We start from the raw sequence: 14,642 nt of genomic DNA on the forward strand, positions 1-14,642 counted from the left end.
TTTTACTAATTGGAACTTTTTCTTGATTGTACTTATGTCTGGGTTGCTGCAACAACTGAATTTCCCCTGAACTGAATAAATTAATATCTTATCTTATCTTATCTTATCTTATCTTATCTTATCTTATCTTGGGGGCGGCAGTAGCTCAGTCCATAGGGACTTGGCTTGAGAACCGAAGGGTTGCTGGTTTGAGTCCCAGTATGGACGAAGTTTGGCAAATGGACTGGTGGCTGGAGAGGTGCTGGTTCACCTGCCTGGGCACTGCCGAGGTGCCCTTGAGCAAGGCACCGAACCCCCAACTGCTTGGGGTGTGCAGGTTGACGGCAGTATCCTCACTCTGACATGTCTCCCTAAGCATGTTCACTGCATGTGTGTGCATTTGTATGTATATACCAAAACACTGTATGTGTAGCATGTCAAAAATAGCATGAGTGAAAAAATTGAATTTCCCCCCTGGGGATCAATAAAGTACCTTTCTTCTTCATCTTATCTTATCTTATATTATCTTAACCACATTGAGAGAAACCCAAGTCAAGTTTTTTCGTCACACGTTGTGTGCACATCTACTTGTTGAATACAGCTTAGTTTGAATTGGGATAATATGTATTGAAGACGTCTATATGTCAAAACGTGGAAAGAATGTCCCTCCACCATCTTTACAGGTGAAGCAGCTGGGAGCAGCTGTATCAAGTGCCACCTTCCAAGGGCAAAGATAGGGTGTGCTTGTTTTTAGTTACCGCTTATCCGGATGGGTACCGTTTTACATAACGACAGCAAAGCTACCATAATGACCCCGCCCACTCGAGCTGGCCTAGTATAACACAACATGCGCCCTCCCCGTGCGTCACGTGACATGGAAGGAAGGAAGGAAAGGGGAAGAAAGGAGGAACAGAGATTAAAAGGGAAAAAATAAACAGCGGGGATATTATCTTCCTGACAGGAGAAGTCGGACTTATCTGAAGGTAATAAAGAGTAGCTAGTTATCGTTGAACTGTCATAAATATAGATTTCTATTCACAGATAGAGGATAACTGTGGCGTTTTGGTGAAACTGCTGACGCTGGATGTCCATTTGTATTCAACAAAGTGGCTCAATGCGTTCAGCTAGTTCTCACAGAAACAAACTTTCAGACAGCCTCCATTTGTAGTTTTTCTTTCCAATGGTAAGGGAACTGTTGCCGTAAGTTACCCCGTGATGAATCCCCTCAAAGTGCTGATGTGTCAAAAGCTTGTGATCCCTCGTCTGCAGCAGGACTGAGTCAGTGGATCCGTTCAGACATGGAAAAAACAGCGACACAGTAACATGTTAGCCTCATGTCAGACAATTACTGGACGTCAAACTGTTCTCATGGCTCTTATACCCACATGGGGTTTTTAAAAAAGCAGACAAAATACAATCCAAAGCCTAAAGAGTCAAACTTAATGTTAAAGTTAACGATTGTAAACATATTTTCTATTGCAGCCTGAGTTTGAAGAGACAAAGACATGACCCAAAGAAGATGGATGGCGTGTTAAGTTATCAGATCCAGATGTGATGGGAGAGCAGGGTCGATGTCAGCTGGATATGAGATAATCACGTGAGTAAAACAATCCAGTGATGTGGACTTGATTTTGTTAAATGTTACCTTGTGGTTGAAGCAATACACATCAAATGTCAAACTTGAAACAGAAAAATTAAGTGAACCTCAAATGAGACCGATTAACTTACACCACTGTTAAGCCATACTTAGCAAACTAACTCATTATTACTAGATTAACCTGGGATAAATTGTTGCTTATACAAAGGAAACGTCTGAGCTGTTCTTTGCAGCTGATCATGTGATCAAATGCCAGTTAATGAGCAGTTTCTTCATGTTGTATAAGGCGGCATTTAAAGTTATTCAAGCATAGCATCAGGGCAGGGCAGGACTTTGCATCGGTTCTGTTCTACAAATCCTATACTGTTTACTTTTACTTTGGCAAGAGTGTTTCAGGTGCTTTCTCTTGTGCTTGTGACCGGGCTGGTTGAATGAAAGTGAAAGCTTGAAGGCTGGTACAGAGGAGATAAAGAAGAGTAGATAGTAGTTAAGTAAGAATTTTATCTGAACTTGTCATTTAAGTGACATTCCTGGAAGAGAAACTGCAGGCTCTTACAACATCCTAGTGTATGAGCTATTCTGGTTCAAATTGGGGTTGACCTTTCTTTGAACTGGCTTTTAGGTCACTAAAGAATCCACTGAGGAAAGGAGGAGAGAGGAAGAAGATGAGGCTTAACGAACGCAGCGTGGCGCACTACGCCACATGCGACTCCCCACCAGACAAGACGGGCTTCCTGTTTAAAAAGGGTGAGCGCAACACTGCTTATCACCGTCGCTGGTTTGTCCTGAAGAGCAACATGCTCTTCTACTTCGAGGAGCGCGACAGCCGAGAGCCCATCGGCGTCATCGTCCTGGAGGGCTGCACCGTGGAGCTCTGCGAGTCAGCCGAGGAGTTTGCCTTCGCCATCAAGTTTGACTGTGCCAAAGCGCGAGTGTACAAGATGGCTGCAGAGAACCAAGCAGCCATGGAGTCCTGGGTGAAAGCCTTGTCAAGGGCCAGCTTTGACTACATGAGGCTGGTGGTGAAGGAGCTTGAGAGGCAGTTGGAGGAGATCCAGGAGGCTGCAGGAGCTAGCTGTGTCGGGGCTGGAGGTGCAGGTATGCAAGCCAGGCCCAAGGCCTCCAGGCGAAACCAGGTGGCACGGTCCAGGTCGGGAGCGTCCTCTTCATCAACATCTATGTCTTCTGTATCATCTTCATCAAGTGCCGCTAACTCTTCAGTCCTCTTCCCTGCCCAGAGGGGTCTCCAGGATGAGGGGCAGCTCATCTCTGAGTGCTCAAAGGAGAACGGGGTTTCATGGAGTAAACCACAAGCTGCCTTGGGTAACGGTTTTATTGAGACAGCGTGTGTGGCCTGGGAGGCTTGTGAAGACTCCGGTAATCACACTCTGACTGCTGTTGATGGGGTCAGGGCTCCACCGGTTCCACCCAGGAGAAGGGGAGCGTCTCTGGAAAGCCCCGTCTCCCCAGGCACAGGATGCTTCTCCAAACTCCACGACTGGTACGGAAAGGAGGTGGAGGAGCTGAGGGTGCAGTGGCTGCAGGGCCAGTAAACTCAAAGAGATGGATCATCTCTTTAATTTCTTCACAGTTATATCATTCCTTTTAGAACAATCTGCATTGGTACATCCTGAAAACACAGACTTGATCACAACTTTCAGTCTTAAAACCAATCATAACAGACGAATGAAAAATTTTGATTGATTTCAGATCTTGTCAGGCACAGGGGAATCAATCTGTCTTAAACATCAACACTATCCACATACAATCCTAGAAAGTAGAAATCATTCTTAACATAAGTTATGTATATTCTTTTGACAGCTGAGTACAAGTAAAATGTTAAGAATACTTTTTAAAGTGTTGTTAGCAATCAACATCACCAGTTTTAATCAAGAGATGCAAGAGAGTAGCAGATTTGGCTATGCAGCAGATAATTTCTTATTGACTGATTTTTTTATATTGCCAGAGTTATATTCATTTTTTTTCTTCCGGTCCAGTTTATTTAAAGTTACAGAAGCCTTGATTTAAACTTATGTTTTCCTACAGCTAACATGCAAACAAGAGTGCTTAGCATGACTCAAAAAACACCCAAATTACAAGGATTAACAGCTAAAATCACCAGAGTTAAGACGTTTTACCGGAGGGAAGTGATGAGTCTGTTATTGTCTGATAAATATAGAAAGCCACATAAAAGATAATCTCTAGAAATTGCACAAAAGTTGGTAAGTTGTGGTATTGATACATTCAAATGACAACGATTATGGTACTGGAAAGATTGGTGCCAAGGTTTCCTCTCGCCATGATAAAACTAAATTCCAAACTCCTCATGATCTAGCACTGTCAGCCAAAAAAGAGAATTAAAGAGTAAAGCTTTGTTCATTTGAAAACACTTTTACAATCTAACAGAAAAAGCAGCAGGAAGTAAATCTCTTCTTTTTAAAAAAAAAAAAAAGAAGAGCATTTTGACTTTCCTGCTGCTCCAAACAACCTGAAAAACTCTGTGATCGCTTAAATAGATTGACCTGAAGAGAAACACGCGTGATTCTCCAGGGATAAGATGTGTTGTGGAAGAACATGAGTCCTGATTCTTCTCAATCCTCCCACTGGGGCACAGCTCAAGCTCAGAGGCCCCGTGGATGCCGAGGTCATAGATTCCTCTCTCTCTCTCCTCAGTCATTGGGGACCGTAGTCGGAGCTGGACGCCCCGCTCAGAGCAGCACTCTGGTATTTTTAGCTCTTGTTAGCCATCAGCCAGATGATGCCGTGTCATAAGAATGCTTGTCACTTACTTCTCCATTGACTCTTGTGTTTTACATCCTGGACTTCACAGGGCTTAACACTTGTTTTAATTATGCTTTTAATTCCACATCAAACAATCAGATACTCTCTTTTTCATTTCATACTGTTGGTTTGTGTGTAACAGCTGATTTATCTGAATGTTAATGAATGGGTGAAAGTGTAAGAGGACAACAGTGTGTTTGAACATTTAACCTCTTGTTATATGTATATATATATATTTACTATTCCATGTTGGAAATTAACACCAGCAGTCAGCTGAATAGACCCTCTTAAAGCAACTGCTCTTACTGTATTTGTATCTCCAATCATATCTTAGCTGTTTACACTTTGGTTTTATCGTGCCTTATGTTATCCTTACAACTCCTTTAATGCCTTGCAAACATTACCATACAGTAGTTTTACATTGATGGGAGGGTTTCACTTTTCCCTTGTCTTAACTGTACTACTGTTTTTCGCTTTAATTCAAAAGCTCATGTTGTTGCAATCACTTTTTGACAATGACTCTGTTCCTTCAGTCTGCATCATTGCACAGCACTATGATTACTGTTGTACGCTTGTCTTGTATGGAATTGACATCGTGGGAAGCGGGACTACAGCGTTGATGCAGTGTTTTTGGTGGCCCTATGCTTTTCACACATATTATCCAAAATCATTATTCCAGTGCCAATTTTAGTCATTCCAGAAGACATTTAGTGTAATCAAGGATGATGTGTATGTCTTTCTGTTATTGTAATAATACAGAAAGGTAATTATGAATGTGTCAAATAATCATATGAATGATAATGGTATCTATCTTTATTCAGGAGTGCCAAAGGAAGACATTTAAATGCACAATAACTTTATTCACAAATTGTTTTCCAAAATGATGGCGATAAACAGAAAGAAATTAACGTTATTGCACTCATATGAGCACTAATTTAAAAACCATTCATATTTCACATATTGTCCTGATATGGTACTATAAAGATGGAAAACACTTAATAAAATCTTTGAATATGTTATCAGTTGTGTTTCCTGTGATCACAATATTGGTTGTCTCATTTGTCATTATAATGAAGAACTGTTTCATTCTTTATGAAAGATACGATTTAAGATAAGATACTCCTTTATTCATCCCACAACAGGGAAATTCACAGAGTTACAGAAGCAAATAAGAAGGTGTACAGTGCAAGGATTCTAACAATAATATATATATATATATATATATATATATATATATATATATATATATAAAATGTCCATCAGAGACGACAGCTTGGCCATAATTCTCCTGTCAGCCACCACCTGCACTGGGTGTCTATTTTTTTTTAGACAATTATAATATCTTGGTGACCATTAATTATTTCTGGTGTTAATAAGCCACTCATCCTGACTGCTATTCTGCCTATTCATCACCAGGTGTCGCTGTGCCACAGCTTTGAACTCTACCCTCAAACCCTTGACTTTGGATACTGAACCTTTATGGTGCATTCTGGCCGAATTACTACAATTTAATACAGGAACCCTGTTAAAATCCTGCTTTTGTAAAGTCTTTAATGATGAGTTTTTCTTGAAAGAGAAAAAAAGAAGAGTTGATAAAACTTTTATCCTTTTAGAAATTGATTTTTATTGCCTTGTATAGCAAAGAACATGTGTAATACAGCCCTCCTGCAGCGATACAGATGAAGCAGAATTAATAATAGTATGATTAAGTAAATATCTTCCACCATTTCATTACATAAAATAGCATTAAAGCATTCATGACATTATTTTTGCATTTAAAGTATTGTTGTGTTGGACTGCAGTATTTTTTATTACAAACTGGTAATAATATTTTAAGATCTTATTGCTTTCTTGCTATTTATTAGCTGTACATTAAGGAAATGAAGGAAAAAATAAGAAGTTCTTGCAATTTATTGTGTTCTGTGTATATCTTTTTCGGACAGGAAAAATTACAGATGTTTATTGGATTAGATACACATAAAGCCATAAAAACAAAACTGCATATCTATGAAATTATAATAAAATGTGGGCAAATAATTGTCCACTTGCTAGGAAAAAGATTGCTCTAGGGCTGAAACAAAATGAACAAGAAACATAATATTAGCCATTCAAGTAAAAGGCCATTCATGAACTGTAAAATCAATTAAGCATTCTGTGGTAAGAGATATTTTACTTTTGAATGCCAGGCACTAATACATAAATCACTCGTATCAGCAACAATGAGGCAGTGCCCAACAGCAGTGTTGAGGGAGGTGGTTGGATTCTTTATAATGCAGGAGAACAACACAGTTTAGAGTAGCTTGTTCAGCACACGCAAAATATTGTGAAACAGAACAAAGTAAATGCATCAGCATTTTCTCTCAGAAGAAAAGCAAATGGCCCATTGCAGAATACTGTATGTTATGTGGATTTATTATATCATTACTAGATCATTACTTTCTGCATGTGTTTCATGTTGCATTAGGTCAAAGTGGGGCTGAATCAGACTACTTTGAGCAGGCTTCTGTTTATTTTTTGGTTTAATGTGCTATTGAAGTACAATGCTAACTAAAATGTATCAATGTTTGATGAATTGGAGTAAAAAGTATTATACTTCCCTTTTAACTATTAATTATTCTCAATTCTCAAGTATAAATCTACTTAACTCCTCTCTAACAGTAGGCTATAGATGACATAAAAGAAATGTAGTTTCAATGTTAAAGCTGCTGTTGGTAGTCACAGAGTAAACATCTGTTCAGAGAGGGACTTGAATGTCAACATTATCCCTCCCAACCAGATTTCCTCTTAGCCCCCCAACACAGATCGGCTTGTGCAGTCAAGATAGTGCCGGACTCATATCCACATACCTCATACCCAATCAGATGACGTAGTAGGGGCCGCCCCTTAACCAATCAGGACGGAGGTTTGGAGATTAGCTATGATTGGTCCGTCATAACGGGAACAAGGGGAATTATAACATTGCTTGATACAAAGACATTGGAAAACGCAGAAATTTCGCAATAGTCTCAAATTACTTCACTTACTAATGAGTACCTACGGGTATTATACCTTTTCTCCGAACCCAGCAGAAAAAAAAGTAACGTTTTTTACACAATTTCTACCAACAGCAGCTTTAATGCATCAATAAAAATATAACTATATGTAATACAGTAGCAGAGTCAGAGCCAGTTTCATTTTGAAATGACCACTTTTACTTTTGTGTACTAATGTGAAATTACTTCAAATGTACTTTTGCAGATACATTTTAAAGAATGACTTCAACTTTAACTGATTTTTGCCACACTTTCACCTGATTGAATGTAGTGAAGGAGTGAAGATATGGTTCATTTCTATGGCTTGCTCTTTATTTGATTTTTTCATCCCTTCCATCTACACCAGGGGTGTCAAACATACGACCCGCTGGCCAAAACCAGCTCGCCAGAGGTTCCAATCCGGCTCACGGCATGACTTTTCAAATTACAGAGAAGACATTAATTGCAATTTTTAAATAAAAGTGACTGCTATTTCAAATTTGTCCTACAATCAAATGGCTGACAGAGGGCACCTGAACAGTGCTCGTGGACTTTTTTTTCTCAAAGTGAGGAAAAAGAATATTTGCAGTTTGCATCATCCGGTGGAAATTCATAGACTTAGTATCTGTGACGTCACCCATCTGTTGCTGAGAGCTGTATTGAAGCATGTGTGCCGATAGAGAAATTAGCTATGTAGAGCCAAGCCGTCTTTTGAACCAGGCTGTAAACATGTTTATTAATGCTGCAAAGATCGTCTTTTTTAATCTGTGTCTATGTGGTTTCCGGTGTTTCTGCAGTCAGCCTCAAGCGGATTCTCGATGAATTGCAGTTTATAACACTTCCGCATGGGCTTCATAGTTTGAGACCGGAGGTTGCCGCTTGACTAAAACAAAAAGAAAAAAATTGAGTTTTTATTTATAGGTTATGTTATGATTTTACTGGTCCGGCCCACTTGAGATCAAATTGGTCTGTATGTGGCCCCTGAAATGAAATTAGTTCGACACCCCTGATCTATACCTTAAAAATGTAATCTTCTCATGTTCTGTTGTATGTCTTAAGTTCCCTGAAAAAATATTTAAAGAGCCAAATTGCTGTAAAACTATCAGGTATGTTTTGCCTTCTATACATGCAGTGGTGGACAGTGACAGAGTCAATTTACTTGAGTACTGTACTTAAGTACATTTTTTGAGTATCTGTACTTTACTTGAGTATTATTTTTTGTGGGTAATTATTACTTTTACTCCACTACATTTGAAAGACAATTATTGTACTTTTAACTCCACTACATTTCTATCAGTGCTCTAGTTACTAACTACTTTTGCTTTGAAGTCAGCCCATGAATTTCCTTCTCTTTTCTGAAATCTGATCCTATAATTCTCCACCTGAGCCCCCATGGCCATATCTTCAGCATTTGGTTTTTAAAATGAAGAATGATGTGTATCGTTTGAAATGTTCTCCCTGTTTCCCACTCTGCACAAACGTACAAACGTACAAAAATTCAAAGTCCAACCTGAGAAAGTGTGTTGAGCTACGCAACATTTGTTTCATTCCGGGTGAACATTTCAAACTCAGTTGTTTGTGCTTGGAGTGACTTAGTTGCTGTTTTTATTCCATTCTATACTTTTTGGAGATTTCAATTCTTTTATTCTAAATAAACATGATTTAACAGAATGTACTCCTATGTATTCTTGACTGCCATCATGCTTTGTGAAAATCCAACGTTTAAAGATTTACGAATTTAAGAAGTACTTTGAATACTTGAGTATTTTTCAAAGCAAGTACTTTAATACTTTCACTCGAGGAATAATTTGACAGAGCAACTCTCACTTGTATTGGGGTAATATTTGACCTGGAGTATCTATACTTTGACTTCAGTAATGAAGCTGTGTACTTTGTCCACCACTGTATACATGTTACATTCTGCTGTAGAATAAATGCTGACAGTAAAGTGATTGGTCTTCCTCAATAAATAAGGAATAATAATAATAAATTAAAGCCGCAAGCGGCGATGAACGGGCCCTCGCACATCCGCAGCCGCCGCCTACGTGAGCCGCCGCCACATACGTGAGCCGCCTGATATTAGTTCCCACGTGATGCGACAGCATGATCTGAGAGTATACGCTGGCTTAGGTGGTGCAAATGTTCCAAGTTTCTGGCAGATTGACAAGAAAACCTCCAAACTTGACAGTGTCCCACGCCCACAATTTCAGTCTGAACAGAATTCCTTTAATCATTTTTACTTTTTCACATTGAAATCTGTATGTGCGTTGATGCGCTGTCTGAAAGGGAGCATCGCCTGTTCTGGCCACCGCCTGATGATTTTTGGAGATTTGGTCATTTGAAAGTCTTAAAAAAACATTTTTTTTAATTTATATTTATGTATTAATATGGTTCAGTCAGAGATGATATGAAACAGATAGATTTTTAGAAAGCAGACATTTATTACCAATTTTAAGAAGAACTCAAAGGAAATACAAATAGGAGACATTTTAAATATATATTTAAAAATGTAGCCCAAAAAAAACAATATAACAGTAATTTATATGTCCAAGAAATAATATATTACCAACAATTAAGAAACAGCTTATACACAACAGTATATGTACACTGGAGGAACTAAACAGAAAGCAAAAAGATAAACATGTTTCTGACCTCCTCAAAGACTGTACCAAAGGATACCCTGCCATTGTTTCCGGTCCCCCCCCCCCCCCCCCCCCCCCCCCCCCCCCCCCCCCTTGTGCTCTGTCACATATTTTGAAAGGGAAGAACCGGAAGCTCTGTTGATATTCCGTCGACTTGATGCATAAGCTGGACCGCGGCACATTTTTTGACAACGGAAATGAGTCGCCACTTTTTACAGCGTCAAGTTCGTGGCTAAAAGTTTTCTTTCCTCTTTTTTTTTGTGCTTTAAGGAACTGTCTTGTGCACTCACCATGAGAGAGACAGCGACGGGCTCTTTGACACGCAGCTTCTCCTCCGGTGTCCAGTTTCTCTCGCTCCTCTCCGCCGTCGTTTTGACTTACTTTAGATGCTTCTCGACACACTTCCGTTATGCAAAGTCCAACTTGTTGGTTAGTCGTCGTGCTGCGGTGGGTTCCCATCCGAGATAACGGAGAATGTGAGTATGTTGTCATGTTTCATTTTCTGCTCACCTAAAAAAGTGCTTTGAAATTCACCTCTCTTGTTTGTAAATGTTAAGCACATGGGGCGAAAACCCCCAAAATGACGGACCACTGAAGTAATGTGGACATACCTTCCTTAGATAAATAAATACACTTTTCTTCAACAAAAAACGTCCAAAAAAATGCTTCTGTGCAAACTTTAAAGGACCTTGCTTCTGTTAGACTCGGTTCGGATGTGCTGGTTCAGACTTTTCTGCCCATAAAGTTCTATTTCTCCCCCCAAAAACTGTCACACTCCCATAGTCGGATTTCGTCCTCTTGAGCAGCTTACAGTCACAGCAAAGAGGATAGCTTGATCAGAAGATGCACACGACACGTGCTTTTTACAACTAAAAGGTGCTGTGAGTGTTTGTGCATTTCTTTCTCCTTTTACACAATATTTGGCGCAAATCATTCAGCAGTGATGTCGCAATATGAAACCTGAAGAGAGACTATATGTGAATGGGCCAGACATGGAGCCAGACCTTAAAATAGACACTTATTATCCTCACTAAATAAGCCTCAGATTAACACTGCGCTCTGCGAAACGTCATTGTTGTATGTTGGAGAGACAGATGTTTATTGTGCTTATCCCACGCGTGAGTGTGCGTGTGCTCGGGTCAGTGATCGCCCTTATGACTATGGATGGAGCACGGGAACAAGTGGGGAGCAGCAGCTTAGTTTAACAATACCAGGCTGTGTGTATCAGCAGTGAATCAAAACAGTCATTTTAGTGTTGTGGAAGGGATCACTTCTATTCATGTCTACTTGATTGTGTGTGTGTGTGTGTGTGTGTGTGTGTGTGTGTGTGTGTGTGCAGGACGATATCAAGGATGCTTTGAAGGCAATATATATATTTTTTTCCTGCAATGTTTTGTGGAGTGCTGGAACTTAAACGTATGTACATAATACAGATCATTTTTTACATCACTGGGCATAAAAGTGCTGACCTGACAGGTCATAGTATCTATTCCAAGTGGCAACCTCCGGTCTAAAAATATGAGTCCAATGCGGAAGTGCTAAAAACTGCAGTTCATTGAGGATCCACTTGAGGCTGGCTCCGGAAGTACCGGAAACCACATACACACAATTCGAAAAAGACGATCTTTACAGCAGAAATAAACATGTTTACAGCCTGGTACAAAAGACAAGTGTAGTCTGGATAGCTCACACTGTACAGGAAGTGAATTTTTTTCTAACATGGCACTTTCGAAGATATTGAGATTACGAGTCTTCCAATGAGAGGCACAGCTGACTTGATTGGCAGGCGGGAACACTGTAGCTGTTGGCGAGGAAGCTCAAACTAAGCCTCTTTACGTCACAATCACAGAAACAGATGGGTGACGTCACGGATACTACGTCCATATTTTACACAGATCTATTCCCAGTGTGTTCCAAAAGTTCATCTGCTGGACACATTTCCATCAAGTGTATGCAACAGGACCCAGTCTGATCTGACCCAGTCTTATGTTAGCTGATTAAACAACATGGCTAAAAAATGTGGTTGGTGCCACAACTATCACTTGTATTAGCTGGTGTAGGCATGTTGTACTATCACCCCTGTCTGCCTTCTGGAGAAATAAACAAAGGCAGATGTTATAATCTGTGTATTTGTGCTGTCCTTAAAGTATATAGGAATATCAACTATATCTGTAACTATAGTTAACGGGTACAGTAAACAATGCATTTTTTGTTTATTTATTTATTGTTAGGTCAGTTTATGGTTGCTGCTACACTTTTTGATGTAGTGCATTATTTTATTGGAAGTCAATCAACATTTTTCAATAATTATTTGTCCGAAATCAGTTCATTTAGTTAGTAAATACCTACCAAATCAAATGCTTATACTGAGATAAAACAACTCTGTAACTTTAATATTTAACGGGGTAATATAATGTGCCATTGCATCATAAGTCTTTGTGTTACACACTCTTAAATTCAGTCAGCAGGTGTGCCACACAGCCAGGCACTCTTTAAAAACTGTCCATGATCTAAGACAGACACGGGTATGTTTGTATGGTGCGTTTTTATCCTCTGCAGTAATCCCAGCACCAGGCTGAGGTCGGCATTCTTCGTTGTTTCAGTCATTGAGATGTCACAGTTGTAACACCTTGACTCACTGAAGCACAAACTACAGAGAAAACATGCCTCGAGGGTGGGGAAGTAGCTAAACCCTACATAGCATTTTTCGTGGCGACTGCCCGCCCCAGACAGAAAGTTGACTATGATTTAAAGGTTCAGTGCAGTTAAAAGTCCCTGACTGGAACATAGAGTCACAAATATTTATGATGAATTTCAGAAAAGTGTTTACTCCCTTACAGACTTCCTTTTTTTTTTTTTACAGTTGGGACATTTTGTTGCTGTTTTCAGTTCTCTCATGCTCGGTAATGAATAGATAAGTAGGTTGCTTCACACAAATACAGTAAATCCTACAACTTTCATAACAACCATTATTGATTGATAGTGTTTCATTTGAACATGTAAGACACCAAAAAGACAAAAAAACAAATGTTATATAAAATGAAAAAATAATAATAATGACAATCATAGTAATCATAGTGATAATAATCAACTGTATCCTCACTAATATGAATTGTATTCACATATCCAAAAAGGAGTGTGAAGAAGTCAAAATTAGAATCGGTCGAGGCAGATGTCTGTCTCACATGAGTTTGGTTCTGCCTGAGGTTTCTGCCTTTTAAAAGGAAGTTTTTCCTCACCGCTGTATCTAGCTAAATACTGCGATGTGCAATGCTCATGGTGGATTAAGGTGGGGTAAGACTGAGTCTTACCCTGTCTTGATGTTGGGTCTCTGTTCATAATTTGACATAGAGTGGTCTAGACCTGCTATGTTTGTAAAAGCGTCTTAAGATAACGCTTGTTGTGATTTGGCGCTATACAAATAAAGATTGATTGATTGATTAAATCCCACTCCTTCTCCATTATTATTATTTTTTTCAACAAAATATTTATTGTGTTTTATGTGGCAAGACTATTAATAATGGTACAATTGACATAAAATATACATTAAACCAACAACATAATCCCTCCAAATAAATAAATGAAAATGAGTAAAATAGAATAGAATAATACATGAATAATAAAATAAAGCAAAAAAAATAATAATAATAATAGTAATGAAATAAAATAAGTAAATACACAACACACCACTCGGCACCATTTTTCAGTTAATTGGCTTCGTAACGTCCGAGAAATTCAATTAAAGGTGACCATATTTCTTGAAAATCTCCCCCCTGTCCCCTGACAATATATGGAAGTCATTCCAATACAATGCGTGATGCCATCTCCTTCACCCACATATGCATTGAGGCCACGTCTACTTTCCTCCAGTATCCTTCTCTCCATTATTAATCAATTAATTAATAATGGCAATTAATAAAAGCATTTATATATATATATATATATATTTTAACTTATTGCTTAATATAATAGTACTACATATATTCCTACACACACACATCTAGATACACTTATTCTCACACAACCATACATATACATGTACATACATACACACATGTGCACCCATAGTATGCACATGTATACACACACACAAACGTTCATATACAAACCTACATACCCACTTATTCACAAGTGTACATACACATACAATATAATATACCATATTGTGAAATGCCATTAACACGGCATTATTAGATAATGAAAGTAATTCCTGCTCTACATTTACAGTAGAAAAATCTTGGACTTTCCCAAGACAGGGGGATGACACTAGTTCAGCATGAATGTAATAGGATTTTCTCCAACTTGACATGATTATGTTCCTGGGGATTTTTATGCACCACAACTTAATACTTTCTTGGTATTGTCTGAGAGAGAAATAAACGTGTGTGGAGTTGTAGTTTCATCACAGTAACTTTTTCAATGAATTGAGGCTTTGAGCATATCTGCTTCTAATATGTTTTAATGTATGTGATGCTGCAGACTTGAAGAAAAGTAAAGAAAATGTATAATAGGCAGAAACATTGTCTTTCAGCTGTGGATCATACGATGTCATGGTTCCATGTCTTTAACTGTGATGTTATCAGTCGCCAGCTCTTCTTCTTCTTCCCTCAGGGGTTCCAAGAAAAAGGGAAC

At 38.9% G+C, this 14,642-nt stretch overlaps 2 protein-coding genes across 7 annotated transcripts in view; both read left to right on the forward strand.

Moving 5' to 3' along the window:
* Window positions 1–843: 843 nt before the first annotated feature.
* pheta1 (PH domain containing endocytic trafficking adaptor 1) lies at window positions 844–5,376 on the forward strand. Of its 2 annotated transcripts, none has more exons than XM_034692632.1 (3): window positions 844–962; window positions 1,462–1,576; window positions 2,199–5,376. In XM_034692632.1, exons 2-3 carry the CDS (start codon window positions 1,551–1,553, stop codon window positions 3,127–3,129), a joined length of 957 nt encoding a protein of 318 aa, XP_034548523.1. In that variant the 5' UTR covers window positions 844–962; window positions 1,462–1,550; the 3' UTR covers window positions 3,130–5,376. The 2 variants fall into 2 exon arrangements, with proteins under 2 accessions (XP_034548523.1, XP_034548524.1); XM_034692633.1 differs by lacking the exon at window positions 844–962 and adding an exon at window positions 1,074–1,162.
* Window positions 5,377–10,146: 4,770 nt separating this feature from the next.
* sh2b3 (SH2B adaptor protein 3) overlaps window positions 10,147–14,642 on the forward strand; it is a 63,757-nt gene continuing 59,261 nt past the window's right edge. For 3 of the 5 annotated variants that reach the window (XM_034692944.1, XM_034692949.1, XM_034692945.1), the window contains exon 1: window positions 10,147–10,486. The gene's annotated coding sequence lies outside the window, so the exon portion shown is untranslated. Of the gene's footprint in view, window positions 10,491–14,642 lie in introns of all 5 variants that reach the window. The other 2 variants (XM_034692946.1, XM_034692948.1) reach the window with 2 other exon arrangements.

The sequence above is a fragment of the Notolabrus celidotus genome, chromosome 9 (assembly GCF_009762535.1).
Source record: "Notolabrus celidotus isolate fNotCel1 chromosome 9, fNotCel1.pri, whole genome shotgun sequence".
NCBI classification, from domain to species: domain Eukaryota; kingdom Metazoa; phylum Chordata; class Actinopteri; order Labriformes; family Labridae; genus Notolabrus; species Notolabrus celidotus.